The 17,942-nt window shown below is 34.1% G+C and overlaps 2 protein-coding genes across 2 annotated transcripts; one reads left to right on the top strand and one right to left on the bottom strand.

Moving 5' to 3' along the window:
* The first annotated feature begins 383 nt into the window (after positions 1-383).
* On the top strand, positions 384-2,919 carry LOC107929452 (abscisic acid 8'-hydroxylase CYP707A2). Its single transcript, XM_016860880.2, has 7 exons — positions 384-646; positions 740-1,058; positions 1,168-1,554; positions 1,643-1,817; positions 2,030-2,136; positions 2,254-2,372; positions 2,500-2,919. The coding sequence occupies exons 1-7, from the start codon at positions 447-449 to the stop codon at positions 2,591-2,593; spliced, it is 1,401 nt and encodes a 466-aa protein (XP_016716369.1). The 5' UTR covers positions 384-446; the 3' UTR covers positions 2,594-2,919.
* Positions 2,920-8,467: 5,548 nt separating this feature from the next.
* LOC107929444 (AP-4 complex subunit epsilon) lies at positions 8,468-16,866 on the bottom strand. Its single transcript, XM_016860865.2, has 11 exons — positions 16,001-16,866; positions 15,124-15,309; positions 14,808-15,023; positions 14,568-14,678; positions 13,035-13,232; positions 12,827-12,958; positions 12,147-12,203; positions 11,925-12,041; positions 11,685-11,762; positions 10,664-10,807; positions 8,468-10,004 (listed from the first exon to the last, which is right to left on the bottom strand). Exons 1-11 carry the CDS (start codon positions 16,565-16,567, stop codon positions 8,940-8,942), a joined length of 2,871 nt encoding a protein of 956 aa, XP_016716354.2. The 5' UTR covers positions 16,568-16,866; the 3' UTR covers positions 8,468-8,939.
* Between the last annotated feature and the right edge of the window lie 1,076 nt (positions 16,867-17,942).

Raw genomic sequence — 17,942 nt, 5'->3', positions numbered from 1 at the left:
AAATCGAATTAAAACCCACAAATATAACTAAAAGCACAAGGTTTAAAGCTTTGACCTTTACTGATAACGTTAACATCGGTAATTAAATAAAAAAAATAGTGAGATGAAATTTTAATATTAATAAAATAATAAAAATAGAATATGTAACAATGAACTGAGTCACAGAAAATATATTAGCACGGATAAAGAGTACAGATGAGTAGAACTAGAAAACATGCAATGAGCTGGAGGGAGATTCCGCGTGTGGGGGATTCAAGTTGTATTTCAAACCCCCTTCCTTTTCCCTTCCTATATCCTTTTCATATTTCTAACCCGACCCGACCGAGCCCGACCCAATCCCCAGTCCCCCCCCCCTATATATATACCTGCTGCTCACTTGTTTCCATCACACAACTTCTTCACCATTCAGCTACCAAGATTTCCACCCTATTTATAATTTATTAAACATGGCATTCTATTTCATGATTCCCTTATTTGCTTCCATTTTCTTTATTTTTCTCTTCAATTCTCTGCTTAATTTGTTCAAATCCAAAAAATCCCGGGATTTACCCCTCCCGCCAGGCACCTTGGGTTGGCCGTACATCGGTGAAACCTTTCAGCTCTACTCCCAAAACCCAAATGTCTTCTTTGCTTCCAAGCAGAAAAGGTGTGTTATTTTTCTTTGTGGCATGTTCTTTGCAGTGTAATGTAATGCATGCTTACAATGGGCTGTGGCTTGTGTTTGTTTGTTTTTATATAGGTACGGCTCCATATTCAAGACCCATATACTCGGGTGTCCCTGTGTGATGATTTCCAGCCCGGAAGCTGCGAAATTTGTGCTTGTCACCAAGTCTCACCTCTTCAAGCCAACGTTTCCGGCCAGTAAAGAGAGGATGTTGGGCAAACAAGCCATTTTCTTTAGCCAAGGACAGTACCATGCCAAATTGAGGAAGCTTGTGCTCCGTGCCTTCGTGCCTGAAGCCATCAAAAGCTTCGTTTCCAACATCGAATCCATTGCCAAAGATTCTCTCCAGTCATTGGAAGGCAGGCTGATTACCACTTTCCAAGAAATGAAAACGGTAAGCCTAAAAAACAGAGAGGGAAAAAAAAACAGGGTTGTTTCCTCTGTTTTTGTTTACCCTGTGTTTGATGATATGTTGATATCAAATATATTTTTTATATTTGCAGTACACATTCAATGTTGCGCTGCTATCGATATTCGGAGAGGATGAAGTGAAGTACAGAGAAGATCTGAAGAGGTGTTATTACATATTAGAAAAAGGTTATAACTCGATGCCCATTAACATTCCGGGTACACTTTTCAACAAATCGATGAAAGCAAGGAAAGAGCTAGCTCAGATCCTGGCCAAAATCATATCGACCAGGAGAGAAACGAAGCAGGAGTACAATGACTTGTTGGGTTCTTTCATGGGTGATAAAGAAGGCCTCACCGATGAACAAATCGCTGATAACATCATTGGTGTAATCTTTGCTGCTCGTGACACCACCGCTAGTGTACTCACTTGGATAATTAAGTACCTTGGAGAAAACCCCAGCGTTCTTCAAGCTGTCACGGTAAGTTTATTGCTCCTCCTATGGGACTAGTCCAAGAAAACTCCACCATAGACACACTGACTTGGTTGTTTCTTGTGGTGTTTTACAGGATGAACAAGAGGCCATAATGAAAGGTAAAGAGAAATGCGGTGAGGAGCAAACTCTGAGCTGGGCAGATACCAAGAAGATGCCCATAACTTCAAGAGTGATTCAGGAGACACTTAGGGTTGCTTCGATTTTATCTTTTACCTTCAGAGAAGCAGTGGCTGATGTTGAATATGAAGGTCAGTTGCACCACAACCTCTGTCAATATATATACACATACTAAGTCACTCTTTAGTGATAAAAGATTTCATTTGATTTGAAATCTTGATCGGTCCACATTTCAATACAGATAATTCAATCTATATAACTGTTAAGAGTATAATGCTACTACCTTTGCCTTTTTGGTTCAAATAGCCTAACTTGTCTTTTTGTTGTGAAAAATATTAAACAGGGTATCTTATACCAAAAGGATGGAAAGTTTTACCACTTTTTAGAAACATTCATCACAGCCCAGAAATCTTCCCAGATCCTGAAAAGTTTGATCCTTCAAGATTTGAGGTAGACTTATGCAGAGTTTTGTTGTTTTCAATTTTTTTTCTTTTAAATTAAAAAAAAAAAAGGAGAGAGAGTAAGTAGCAATCACCTAAAGCATACTTTTGCTCAATGATTGAACAGTTTGTTCCAAAACCCAATACATTTATGCCATTTGGCAATGGAACACATTCATGTCCAGGGAATGAGTTAGCCAAGCTGGAAATCATGGTCCTTCTCCATCATCTGACCACGAAGTACAGGTAACCGACAGTCTTTCAATCTCTTCCTTTTTTCTTTTTCTCAGTTTGTGGGATTTTTATGATCTGATTGTTTCTATTAATAGAAATATAAAATAAAACATGACATATGAATGTGATTTTTTTGCAGGTGGTCTGTGGTGGGTACAAATAGTGGAATTCAGTATGGTCCTTTTGCTCTTCCCCAGAATGGTTTGCCCATCAGATTAATCAGAAAATCATAGGCATGCACTCAATTTCTTAATTTTAGAGTATGAAGCAAAGAATGCAAAGGCGAAGACAGTTCCAACAAAGAGCTTTTTGGACAAATGAAGAAACTTGAGATCATAAATAACAAAAATAGAAAGAAAAAAAACCAAGTCCCCAAACTGTACAGAAAAGAAAAGCAAAATCTGCAAACAGTTTCCTGTTTATTCTTTCTCCAACTTATAGCAAAGAATAACAAAAAATGGAAGGGAGTGTCTTTTGTAAGTTTTCTTAATTTAAATGAAGTCCGCAAGGCAAAAAATATATATTATTCATATTTATATGAATTATTGAAAATTTTATACATCGTGTTGATTTGGTTGACTTTGATTACTTATTGACAGAATATTTCCAGCAATGAATTTGATTGAGATTAAGAATGCTTCAAACTTCAATGTGAGCACATAAATCCTCACTAATCAATGAAACTTCTTCAAATGGCCTGCCCTACGTTTCTTTTATCTCTTTCCAATCATCCATTTATTAATTGGTTTCATAGTTTATGCCTTCAATCACTGTTAATGTTTGGGTTCAACGAGACAGCTAACTAGCTAGCTATCGTTCACAATACCTATATATTATATCAACTCTTAATTTGCTCTAGCTATGAAATATATAACCTAATTTTCAGCTCTTCCCTTTCTTTTTACTCGTTGCCAACCAAGCTAGTTGTTTATTTGGAGCAGCTATAATTTAAAGAAAAAATGAAAATGAATGGAAACAAGAACTTTTAAGTGCTTCTACGTGCATGCATTGCATGGACTAGTGATGATGAAACTAACAAAAACCCATTGATTGTTCTTGGTTATTGATCCACTAAAAACTGATAAATTCAAGCATCTCTGTTTTAGTTGTTAGTAGAGAAGGAGAAAATTATTACTGGGTTTTGCTTTATCTGCTGCATGCAGGTGCAACTCTGCATTTCTTCCATTCACAATAATAGAATTTCTTGTCAACTTAGCAACACCAAAGCGGATTCAAACCTGAACAAGTTTTCTGATAAAGAAAGAAGAACCCTGAAATTAAGATAATCACGGCACTAATTTCTTTTTTTTTCTTTTTTGTTAACAATTTCAAAAAAGTCAACTTCAATTATATAATTACAAGAATGAAGAAGCGGCAACAGCTAGCTCCTCCCCCTTTTGACTCACCTATCATTCATGACTTGAAAGCGAAAATGAAAATGAAAAAGAAAAAGAAAAAATCTTCTGACTTTGGGATCTCTGTTTCTCGTAAAAAAATTCAACCACGTGTCGTTCTTTCATGAATTATGATCTCCGATATTAATATTTGACTAATTTGCATTTGAATCGCCCAAGTCCAACAAATTAGGTTAAGAATTTTATGTAATGTAACTATTAGCTTCGGCCGCCTCCTGATGAATGAGTTGGAGAAATTAAATTATTATTATTATTATTATTATTATTATTAACAAACAGTAAAACCAAAGAGTTGAAATATTTGGGTGCCTTCTCCCCAGTATTTAACTTCCCCTGCTGCCGATAGCAAGGAACGCCGGCCTTACAGAGTCATTTAAATTCAAACCCAAGACAAAAAGGTCGCCAATCTCAATTATTCATTCATTCATTTATATTGTTATTCTTCCCACATTGTCATCGTGATTTATGCCTACATCATCCAACCAACAGAAAGACAAAGACAAGACAGGCGAAGATGTCATATCCATCCAACTCACCACTGCCACTGCCACCTATAATTCATTTTATTTTTTTGCTTCATTCTTTGTCTTCTTATCTAATCTATTATTATCTTCACATCCTTCGAAGAACAAGTTTGGTTATACAAATCTCACCTGGCCCTGCCTACCAAGGATAAAAGAGTTGTCAACTCACGACTTTAAGAACCACTGTTCAACCTTAGTCCCTATGAAAAATAAGACAATTTCACAACCAACTGCTCCTCTTTTTTGCTTCAGACAAACTCCAGTAGTCTGATTTACAACGGTCCGTCAGATTCAAAAGGTAATACTCATTCCATTCAGTCAAGAACCACATATTAGCCCACAAAATGCAGTTTATTAAAAGCCAGAAATCTTATGCTCCCAGCAACTTAAAAATGTCGCCCATTAACAGCAAAAGTTGCATCAGTCAAATGAGATTAAGATTTCCCCAACTTAAAATAGCTATCAAACTCATTTTTCATGAACCAAATTGTTTGGTAAAAGAGAGGAAATATTCACAATCAGAAATACACACCTCAACATCTTTCATGCCCGTGACTTCTTTATTCTTATGTAGCTCAACCTGAGCGGATGAGGCGGTTTTGTTCTTCAGCCTATTAACAAATTGGAAATAATATGACTGCCATAACTTCCCAGTATATCAGTTAGAACAAAGCATAATCAATAGGGTAGACGCCTAACACCTAATTTCAGCCAAACTGGAAATCAAGTCTGTAAATCCCAAGAACACAGAATTCTACTTCTTTATGAACAGTTCAAAGTTTTTTCATGACTATTTTGACCACTTACATAGCTCTGTTCATACTTTAAAGCTCAAAAATGATTGCAAAATCATGCATAAAGAGACGAGGACAACTTTGCAACACAAACGTCACCAGTTCATTTCCTACCCTTTCTAGCAGGTTCCTTAAGTACTGGATCTCAGCTTTCTTTGCTGTAGACAGATTGTGCACTGCATCCATTACATTAGTCCTACATTCAATTCTCAGCATTTCAAACAAAGGAAGGAACAATAATCACTGCATAACTTAACGTGTTCACTGTAAAGCATTCTTGTTTTGGTATAAAGCGTAGTCTTTCAGAAATCTGAGGTTCTCTGCAGCTTTTGGATATTATTGCAGCCCAAAAGCAAACAAAAATCTAACTTGTCTCCATTTAGCATTTCTTTCCAGGAAAAAAAAAACTAAAATACATGTTTAGGACCACTTCTGGATCTCAAGGTTCATTCCAGTAAACAACAGAACCAATAACAATTTCCCAACTTATGTGAAATCAGTCAGCACCAGCTTGCTCCCCTAATCTTCATATCAAACTGTGGATCCAAAACTCAACAGGCGTTAAATACATGACACGGCAGAAGCAAGTACTTGTTTAGACAGGCAACAACTGACAGAAATCTGTGGCGTTTAATGGTTGCAAACAAATAGAAATAAAATTCTTTATGTTTTCCACTCTCAGCTCATTTGCTTAAGCCTATACTCATTAGCCTAGAGTGCAAGATATTTTTAGAGTAAAGAATGTCCTTATTTATAAGACCTAAATTAATTTATTTGAACTTTGAACACTATTGGGATGTTTGATTCAAGGAGAAAAGACACAACTTGACAATGGAAGATTGGCACAAAACCAGAATTTAAGTTCTAACATCCAGAATAAGAAGCTAATATAACAGTTCTTTGACAATTCAATCTGAAACAGCAAATGTTGAAATAGGATTGAACTAAAAAAATGTTATCCACTGTTATCAGTTAAGCACCCAACATTCAGACAATGTTAGAAACCAGGTAGATACCTACTTATCAGAAAAGAAAGGGTCAAGACATTGTTCTTCCACAAGCTGTCCCACAGTATCAAGAGCAGTTCCTACCTGCAAAACACAGAAATTTAAAAATCCAAAGTCACGCGTACAGAACTGATACAATAGATGCTGGACACAAATTAAATGCAATAATATGGTCAGCAACTTGAATGCAATATAGAGAATCATGTATGCTACGGGGGGTTGTCCCAATTGGTTTTATTTGGGGATTTATCGTGGCTTTATCTCTAAATCAGTATCTCCATTTGGCGTTTTGTTGTCCACACAATTAGTTTGTTTCTGAATGGTATAAGACTGTGCTCATGGTATAAGATTGTGGTATCAGATATGAACCTGTGAATCTAATTTAACCCTCTTTGAAAAACTCAAGTTTCAACAAAACCTCCCAGAATTGCCTGAACAAACTCATTGATTCCAAATAAAACATTTAGGCTAATTAGTTTGGAAAAGACAGAGGAGAGTTGGGGAGGCGTTTCCCTAACCTTTTCCAACACATTTTTTATTTTCAATGGAATTGCCCATCTCAAGTGGTGCTAAAACATACCCTGACTAGCTTTAACTAATTAGGCTTAGTTAATGTTATAGACTTGACATAAGTGCTTTCAAAAACTCATCTTTTGCCAATAATTTATACCTGGGTCTTTCAGGACACATTATTAATCCAAAAATCTTCGTGAAACTTCTAGATAATTACAGCTCAAGGAATGATATGACCTCCAGAATCTAAATGGTCGTATCCCTCCCCCATATTTTACCTTGATTTGTGTACACATCCAAATGATAAAACAAAATAGATCAGTTGTTTAATAAACAGATATCAATGAAATAACCAGAGCAGTAATAAAAGGGTTCATACTAAAATGTTTAGAAGAACTAAGTGGAACAACAGATGAACATAACGCAATCATCTTGGCTGCATTGTTACTCAGCGTAGCACCTAAAAGTAGTGATACGGATGCTAGTTAAATTATCGCTGAAAGCTGCAATAACTTCTATTTAGAGATTGTTCTGTTTCCATCAGGATTCATACTATTCAGCTACGTAATTCCATAAAGTAGTAGAGAAAACCTAAGAATCAATTCAAAGGAAGCAACAGAGTAGAGAAAAGTTTTCTTATAATATAGCAAACCACTTAACTACAAACACTTGATAGGTGCGAGTGTTGTAACTAATTTAAAGAGATAAAGGGGACAGATAATTGAACACTAACAAACGTAATTTAAGAGTTATGAAAGCAAAGGGTAATATATACGGTATACCTTTATACTCCCATGCAAAGTGGTAATGACCGGAATATGATCCGTAGCGCCATTGGTTAAAGATTGGACAAAAAGGAGCTCGCTGTTAAAATCTAAGAAAAAAAAAACTCGTTCCAGATAGTGTTGAAATATATATTACTTTTTCCTCTTTTAGATTTATTATTTTTGAGAAGTAGGAATACTTCTATTAAGGATCGAGAGAACATAAATAATAAGAAGATATTCCTGGAATACGAATTGCATGCGAAAGTGAACTATTTATATGGCAATTGAAGGGGGAAAAAAGAATGAACCCGAATAAATGCTGGTAGAGACGTTCTTGCTCTGTACTTGTAAAATTTGGAAATTCTTTACTCAAATCCTTCATAATTACAATAGAGAAAACCATTTAAAAGCAAGCACATTGTGATCCAGGTTTGAGAAAAACTTACAAGAGAAAAAAAAAGAAAAATCTCAAGAATAAAAAGGAAAAAAAGGTGACCTAGCCTCTTTAGAACAGGTAGTGAGAAGGGAGCGAAGAGCGAGGTTGAAGGACATTTTAAAATCGGATTGTCTTCTTCTTATCATCGTAGGAGCTCCACCGCCATTTCTGCTACCCATCTTCTTTTTGGATAAAATACAATACAAACAACCAAAGACAACCCAAAATTGAAGTGTACAGAGTATGCTTCCTATTTCCCAATCAATTCAACGTTAAAATTTAGAATTTCTCCAATTTCGCCTCGAGCAAGCAGTAGAGATACATTTAGGAGCCGTTCATGTACGGATATTTACAGAGTAACCTAATTTAATATTAAATTTTATAAAAATATATATAATTCTTTAATTTTATTAGATGATATCACTGAAAGTTAATTATTAATATATTTGAGCTAAATTTTCTCATAAAAATTATACTAGAATTTTTATCAACGAAAAGATTAATACTAAAATTTTAATAATATAATTTGATGAAATTTGGTAAAATTACCTATAATATTAATACAAAGCAAATATGCGCATATATATATTTAACAAACACACCAACAGATTTTTTATCTCAAGTTAAAATATTTAATCTCACAACACACCGTTCATCTAAACTTATACTTATTATACCACTTTGAAGCATTATTATTTGTCATCACAACAAAGACTCAACATCATACAATGCAAAAACCCGTTTTCCTTTTTCAGATTGAGCCAGCCATAAAAAAAAATCCTTGCAGTTGGAACAGCCACGAGAACTCAAATTCACTACAAAGAACACCGCTGTGTTGTGCTATTTGCCTACGACCCAAAAATGGAAAAAAAGAAATAATATTCCAAAAAAAAAAAAGAAAACTCTTTACTGTCCAACAACTACAGACCCGTACCTGACTATTAAACCCCATTCGAGGCGGCTGAATCAAATTAATACCACAATCTCTGCATATCTGTGCTCATGATACCTCATTGCTCGTATGGTTCACCTATCAACTGCCCAGTTGCTAGCTGTATGGAAGTAAAACCATAATGAAACCCCATTGCTGTAAGTCATGTCAATCCTTCCTTCCCAATATACTTCACCCGAGTAGATCTTTAAACAAGTTTGGATTCTGACTCGATGGAGTAACACCCATCTGCCTAACCAGTGCATCCTTTTCCAATGAATCTTTAAGGTTGGGGCTCTTACTAGTTTGAGCTACTTGCATGGTTGTAGTACCACCAACCATATTTGTCATTGGCGAATTTGACAAGCCAGATAAAATATCACTGTCTTTATGGTGTGCGCCAGCAGGTGTCTCTGTGTACAATCCCATTATATCAGGGGACTTCGTAACAGCAGCAGTTGAACTATGATTCACTGCTGAAGAAACTTGAGTTGTTGGCTCAAGAAGACCCTCCAGATCTTTAAATGGATCTAGTGAAGGAGCAGTACTTTTGACAGTTGGTTCTCCAAAATCAAGCAAGTCCGGAGGTTGTTGAACAGGAGATGTCTTTTCTGAAGCAACTTCCATACTAGACTTCGGCGCATGAGACTTCACCATGTGGCTGCTTGGCTTTGAACTCTTATGACCAGTAGCTGACTTCTTTTCTGTTTTTGATGGACCTCCAAACAGCGAAGCAGCCAGTTTCTGCTTTTCTGGAGAAATTTCTACTTGTTTCCTAGAATCATAGGTTTCACGTGTTCTTGAATTTGCAGTATTTGACCCATCAACTTGCGTGATGCCATTAACTGTTTTCTGGGATGTGGAATTTGAGGTAGATGTTGAGGGAAAGTGTGTTTGCCTACCCCACTTTTTTTGGACTCCATCTAGTCGTAGCTTGAGCTCTGTTGATGCTGCATCTGATGATACAGATGGCACAGTAGTAGTCTGGTAGCTTTCCCTAGGATACACTGGCTCTGGCACTGGAACAAGTTCAGTTGAAGCAAGTGATGCAGGAGGAATCCTTGCTTGCACTGTTTGCTTTGGAAGCTCATATGCCTCAAACCTGAGACCATGTGACGAAGCTTCATGGTGATCTTGATTCCTAAAATTGCTGATATTTAACATTCCAGAGCGTTCACTCTCAGGAATATAGGGCTGAGCACCTTTTTCAATTGACTCTTGGATATAACCATTAAGGAAGGAAAGGGCTTTATCAACCTGCAAGAGAGGACTAAAAGTGATCTACTGTTGCATGAAAATAAAATATATATTTAGCAAACAATATTCCACCAAGATGCAGTTAACAGAACAAACAAGGAACTAAAATGACAAATAGCCCTAAGTACCCAAAAATAGTTTAATGGCTGAACAATCTTAACCTGAACATATCTGGACTATGGTTTTCATAGAAATGTAGGGGCTTTAAACATCAACCACTTAATCTGGCACAGATATATTCACAATCTTGTGAAGCTCCAGTATTGGGCATGTTTGAAAAGAATTATCCAGCATACATGTAGGTCAATTCAATGCAATAACGGAGGACCGATGCAGGAGGCTATGGCATTACTCTTTCCTCAAGGAAAATTTCAAAATTAAAAGATGTAGCACATAATATTTGAGAAAGCAAGGAGAGAGAACACTTACCAAAAACTAAAGGGCAGATGTCAGAGCATTTAAATAACACATCAATCATAGGTTTTAAGTCCTGAACACTCTATAAAACTGAATTTTAGGCCATGGAAGCTTCAATATGGAACATAAGACTTTGAGGAATTTAGGAACTCAAACTATAAAGAAAAAGATTTTTAAAACAGGGCCCCGAGTTTCAAAGTTCATAAAGTGAAAATATGTACATAAAATCCAAAATAAAGCACCTCAATATCTTCACAACTTGCATCTGATGGCATAATACTCTCAACAGCATGAGCATCAAGGCCAATCACAGCTTGCAATTCATAAGCGCGTTGCTGCAAATCTGTCGAGTGAGAAGCCAAAAATTCTTCCATTAAAGAATGACACTGCACCGACAGAGGACAGAGAACTCAGTCCACAAATTTTGTCACAATCACAATTTTATTTTAATAATAAATTTAAACATTAATAACAATTTTAAATATTAAATAATATTCTTAATATTTATTGAAAATATTTATATTACTATTTTAATAATAAATATATTGCAATTTATAAATATTTAATAATAAATATTTATTAATCTATTATGTTTTAATTAGTCATTGATTATTATTAAGTCTATATAAGATATTAATTATCGTACCATAAAGTAAATTGTAGTTGTCAAAAGATATCCCTATAATATTTTGTCACAAATATAATTAATGTTGTGTTTGCTTCCCTGAAAACAACTTTCAAAAAATGATTTCATGAAAATTTACTAAAACAACGAAAAATATTTTATATAAAATCATCTAAACACTAGAAAATATCAGTTTTTCCAGAAAATTAATCCATTTTCCAAAAATCATTTTTCAGAAAATTGTTTTCAATGAAACAAACACAGCCTTACTAGCTAATGTTGAGAGAATTATAGTGCTAACATTTTCTGTTTTAGGCAACCAAACAACCCCAAAACCAAACCTTTCTAAAATGTAGTCTATAAGATTATTATCAAACTTACAAAATACAAACCTCCAACTTGAGTTCTTGAAAATAATGCAAATCCGTAAGAACTATTTGCAAATTATGTTGTTCAGCATCAATCAGATGCATGAAAAGCTAACCATGCTAGTTTTAAATTATTTTCACAATGTTGCACTAAAGACATGCAATCTAACATAAAATTACCAAGAGATTTAAATAGTCAACCACATCAAATACAGCAATGAGTATGCATTTGCATAGAATAAATTTGTAATCAAGTGCTTGGAAACCAACCTCAGGCAGCATATCTACCATCCTCCCCGCTGCTATTTCAAATGCATATATTTTCATGAGGGCTGTAACTGCATATGCCTTCAAAAATATGTGAAGGATAGTCACATTTTCAGACAATGAATATAAGAACCATGCATCGATTTTCAGAGAACTATAAGAGTGAAATATACAAACATGTTGTTCAACTGCATAAAAATATAGTAATAACTTTAAGAAACATTAAACCATATTAATTGATACCTTAACAGTCTCATCGTTCGAATATGCCTCTGCCACATCACATAACTTCCCAGTAATATAGGAAGCAGAGTACTTTCCATCAGCTGTTCCATATTCCCCTAAGACCCAGCAAATTACCTGCAACCAAAACTCACAAGTCACAATTAAGATAATACTCAAAATTTTAGTACTTCCTGCATGCATAAAAAAAAGATGCAAAGGTTACTCTAGCACAAAACATACTTGAAGAAAAACGGATGGCAGCTTTGGTTCACCAAGAATGTACAAGTATGACTCCACCTGCATCAAAACAAAAAAAAGTCACTCTTTTGGTGCATTATCAGATCTAGTCCTTAAGCTCCAGCCTTTTTCTATAAAATTATCAGTTCTTTAGGAGGTAAAATGATTTCCAGAATAATGTTAAAACTCATTATTAAATCCCATTATACTTATAGGTTCATAAAACTTAATGCATGGCATATCCCATTAAAAAGAACTGTTACGCCCATGCTATATCTTATCTTTAAGCATCAAATAATACCATTTAAGCCAGTCGTATTTTGCTAATTGCCTGTATAAAATTAAAAGATTTTCAAGGGCTAAGCTTGACTTCAAAATTAATTGAAGTGACTGTATGTATCAATAAGAAATTCAATTAATGTCATTAACAAAATAGAAAAAGCACAAGGTATCACAAAATCCAAGGTTTCAAGGTTTCAAGCTTTCAGGAGAAAATTTCTTTATTCAGATTCGAATTGAGACGCTATTAATTAAAACATAGATAAAGAAGATTATTAAACAAGATGCAATATGTAAATAAGTAATAAATTCAAATGATGCCTGAATTTGACATGCAGCAACACATAATGGGCTCTAAGCACCGCACATGAAAGGCAATCATCAAAATAAGTGAAAAAACTTACAGCAGATGATCTCAGTTGACTGTCTGCAGTATTATCATCCTCTCCAAATCCCTCAGCAATCAACCGCATCAAATTGTGAGCTACCTTAATATTGACCAGATCTCCCGCATGCTCAAAAACTTTATTCATGGTCTGCCAAGTCAAATTATCAGGAATGGCTACATTCTAAGCTAAGAACCTAATTCCTCAGCGGAAGGTAAAATATTACCTGAATGAACCATTGATTGCTCGGTGCAAATTGCTCCGCAAGTTCAACGCATCGAGATGCTATTTCAGTTTTATAATGATTGTCATTAATGCTAATCATGTAATCAATCATGCGATCAACAATAACCTCCACATTTGTAGACTTGGTCATTTTGTACAGTAGTTCAAAGGTTTTTCTCTTCAGAGTATCATCTGGGTCCTGTTTGGTGCCCTCAAGTTAAATAATTGCAAGAAAAAGAATGATAGTTGCATGGAAGATAGCATAATTAAGAAGGATAATTATTCACTAAGAAATTTGAAGCCAAACCAAAAAAGGCATTTACAGTAGTGTTAGATTAAACTCTGCTATAACATGCATAAGTGCATCATTCGCATTTAAGTATGTATTGAAAGGACATTTTGAACTAATCACTCTCGAGTCTTAAACCACAAATAAGGACCGAGTGCTCAGTAGTGTTAGATTAGACCACTGGAGTCTTGTAAATCCACTCTCAAATTATCAAATCATTAAAGGGTATTCAAGAAAAACTTTTGATTATAATGATTTAAACTGCTTGTTCCTCACTTCTCTAGCAACAGATCCCTGTATAACATTTTATAACACTGGGAGAAACCTACATTACAACTTACAAAGAGCATTCTCCCTATTTTCCTCTAAAGCTCATCCATCAATCTTAAACGCTACTGCTTCTTCCCTCTTCCGCATTTAAGAACCAAGTAAACATTCTACTAGACCATATAGAGCAATTTATATGAAAATAGATAAATATCTCTAAGAGTGAGCGTTTGATCGAATCAAATGAAAAATTTTTGAGTTAGTCAAGTACAAGTCCCATTTTATCATCCTAACTCGATTTGAAATTTTTTTTCAGATCGAATCGAGTGAAATGAAATTCGAGTCAAGTGGAATCGAGTGAAATTGTTTGAGTTAAATTAAAAATTAAACATGTCAAATTAAAATCTTGTTCCAGTATAACTAATTCCATGTCAAAGTATATAAATTTGAAACCATATATGTTTGAAAACTCTTTCAAAATCATTAATTTACTTATTTAGGTCCAAAATTATTATTTTAGAAGTTTTTAAAATTTTTTAGCTTTTTTATATTCTTTAGAATGTTTTTAGAATTTTTAGTTTTTATATTTTAAAAAAATTGAAATTTTTAATTATTTTGAATTTTTTTGTAATAGACCAATTTGCTCTTTTTTAAAATTGAAAGGGACCAAATGGGTATTTACATCAATATCTTATTTGAGTTATTTGAATTATTCAAGTTATTCAAATTGTAAAATTCAACTCGACTCGAAACTGAAACTCGAACTACTTATTCAAGTTGACTCAAAAAAACCAAATAACCTGATTCGATTAACTTGAAATTTGAAAATTTTTTCGATTTTTTTGAGTCGAATCGAGTTTTGCTCACACCTAAATAACTGCCAGCCCCCACAGGATATATATTATGTTAATCTAGCCTGAGGCTAGTTAGCAAATAACATTCAAGTAAAAATGTGAAATAAACATAGACACTTCTTACCTCTAAGCAATCAATAACAGCCAACTGATGTTGCTCAGCAATCTCTGGACTTATCTTTATTAATCGGCCAAGAGCATCAATGCCCATGTATTTTAGGTTATGACTGTCACTCTGCAACAAGAAACAAGAGTTGGTAAATTAGAAAAAAAAAAAAAAAAGAAAGAAAAAAAACTCAATAATCTTCTTGAAGAATAGCTCTCTGCACTTCCACAAAGTAGACACCAGCTACATGTGATATACCTTTAAAAATCTGGATATAGCATCCGCTGCAGACTCTAATAACTTGGGATTGGGATATATAGAGGAAACACAGCATATGCACTCATAGAGTATAGCATTTCCTATATTACTTGATGAATCACATTTTCTGAATATGTCTCCCACTACGGTATACATGTTTTCACTTGCTTGCTTGTCACCGCTTCCAAGCAATGCCAGAATTTTCAACAATTTGATCTGCAGAATGCAACTATGATTTTCATATGACCTATAATTTCAATTAAAAAAAAAATCATCCAATAAAGCTTTTTAAGTTAAACCTAAAAATAAGCAATACCTGAATAAATGGAGCTGGCATCTGATGGTAATCATAAGCCTTAGGTAGTCTGCGTTCAGCAACTTGTTTAAGAATGCTTACAAAGCTGATGACCAAATCTTTGTAAGAATTAACATCATTTGTTATAAGATCAAAAAGTGGGCAAAGGGTTGCACCCATAACTCCAGGATCATTATCACAAAGTCTCTGAAACAAAAGGAAGCCACATTGCATAAATAGATAAATAAGATAACGTACGGTGAAGCCACATTGTATAAATCATCACTGAGTAAAAAATATTGGGAGACGCATCAAAATATCTAATATATCAAGATTAAATTCAACATTTTTAGAATGAGCATTTCAACTTCTCAAGTCAAGGCATATCTATTAAAATGGAAACCTTAGTTCCCCATTGTGGTGCTAATTCTTCCTTCAAAGGAGGTCATTCGAGGATAGAAGGTACCTGAAATTGATGGTTTTAGTTGTGAAACTCGTACAAGTTGGTCATAAAAAAAACACTACCCTAAATGAAGAAGAAAAGGCGCAACTTTGGAAAATTGTAGCATTCATTTAGCACATCACTAACATGCATGCACAGAAACAAGATGCTTTCCCGATTTCCCATGGATAAAAACACGTAGACATGGTTGTACACTGATTAAAATTAAAATGAAGAAAAGGCGCGACTTTGGAAAATTGTAGCATTCATTTAGCACATCGCTAACATGCATGCACAGAAACAAGACGCTTTCCCCATTTCCCATGGGTAAATACTCATAGACATGGTTGAAAGCTGGTTAAAATTAAAATGCATCAACACATTCATTTGGAATGGTGAAAATATTAAAAATAGATTAAAGCATTGAAATGGAATAAGGTAAATGGGAAGACCTACCTTGCGAAAATTGGAGACGAGATGCGAAACAGAAGAAGGGGATTTCTGATAAAACCGATGGAGAGCCATGATGGCCTTCTTCCGTACAGCCTCCTTAGGATGTGCGAGCAACTCCACAATCTGCGGCAAGACGGCAGGAATTGTCTCCTCATTGATCAACTTGCAAACGGCATTCAAGGCGACGCAGACCACCAAGTAATTGTCAGACTTCAAATCTTTCTGGATGGTATTGACAATCAAAATGATCAAATCATGATCTTCGTTTAAGAAGAGCGTAACGGCCAAGTAACCGGTCCGTTTGACGAGGAGGGTATCATCGTGAGTCATCTTAACGGCGTGAATGTAACCGAAGGAAGCGTCGTGACCGAGCATCTCGACGTAAACCAATCTGATGATGTACTCTTTCATCTTGCGCTTGGGTGTGTCGGGCTCGGAGATGCGGCGTTTGAGAGTCTCGATCTCGCTGAGAACAATTCGGTCCTCTTCGGCCTTGGATCGAGCCTCGCCAATGGACTTCACCAGATCCAGAAATTCTTTGGATTGGTAGAATCCGCCTTGGGAGCCCATGGTGAGCTCCCTACCAATCGTCTTCAATTGCTCCAGCTTGGCTACTCTGTACCTCGATCACTTTTTTCCGTTTGGCGTTGAGATTAGATCTACACCCAGAAATCAGATAATATCGAGGAATGTTTCTCTTATGTTTTACAGACAATACAAATACGAGACCTAGAGAGGAAAAAGAATCCTGTTTTCTTACTAACAGTATATTTAGTATTAGGCCTTTTTATTTTTAATTTATTAAACCACAACAGCAATAACCAACAACATAAACATTTTCTGGTTTCGCTCAATCCTAATAAGTTTCCAAAATTTTTATTTTTATTTTTATTATATAAACTGAATTCTGATTTTTAATTTAATGTATTTTTTAAAGGATTTGATGTAACATTATATTTTATTTTTATTCGATTGTACACCTTTTAAAAAATAAATTCTATTTATTTTTATATTGATTTAATATAGTTATTTGTATCTGAAATATATAAAAGTATCATAGTCATATGTAGATAATGTTGATATCAAAAGTAAAATTTCATATATAAAATTACAGAAAATCAAAATTAATATATAGTATTGCACATTAAACAAAAATTTGTGTAATTTTTATATTTATCCCTTATTTATGTTTAAGGGTAAAATAATATGTTTTTGTTTTCACATTAATTTCGAAATTTAGCATATCTTTCCTAATTTGGTCAATAACCTTGAATTCTATTAAGTGTGAAGATGTTGTGCTTAGAAATTGTAAAAATTTTTAAAATTTTCTTTAACAATTTATAATTTCTTTATAATTTATATATATTTGTATCTTTTAGATTTATATAATTTTTTAAAAATTACACATGATGATGTGACACTCTAATGTCATCATACCTTAAAATAATCAAAATTTAAAGATCAAATCAAGAAAAAATTGTTTAGTTTTAAGATTAATGTGAAAAAAAATAGAGATCAAGTTGAAAAATTTTGTCAATTTTAAGGATTAAAAAAATACTTTTATCTCTTATATTTATTCTATTTAATTAATTAGCTTGAGTTAAATTAGTTTTTTTGTGCTTATAATAATTAATTTTTTAATTCAAATATATGATATAATTATAACTTTAAAGAATAAAGATAAGGGAATGGATGAAAAAATAAAATAACTTTGGGTAAACTATAAAAATTGTCATTTTTATTTGTCTCATGTTACATTTTTGTCATTTATGTTTGAAATATTGCGTTTTAGTCACTTACATTATCGTGTTGCAACATTTTAGTCACTGAGCATTAATTGTTGTTAACGATGTAACAGTAAGCTGACGTGTTACATTAACTCATTATTTCAAATGAAAATTTTAGGTTAAATTATACAATTGGTCTTTATATTTTTTTTATTTTG

This window comes from Gossypium hirsutum, chromosome A08 (assembly GCF_007990345.1).
Source record: "Gossypium hirsutum isolate 1008001.06 chromosome A08, Gossypium_hirsutum_v2.1, whole genome shotgun sequence".
Taxonomy (NCBI): Eukaryota; Viridiplantae; Streptophyta; class Magnoliopsida; order Malvales; family Malvaceae; genus Gossypium; species Gossypium hirsutum.
This window is presented reverse-complemented; position numbering and strand designations above follow the sequence as displayed.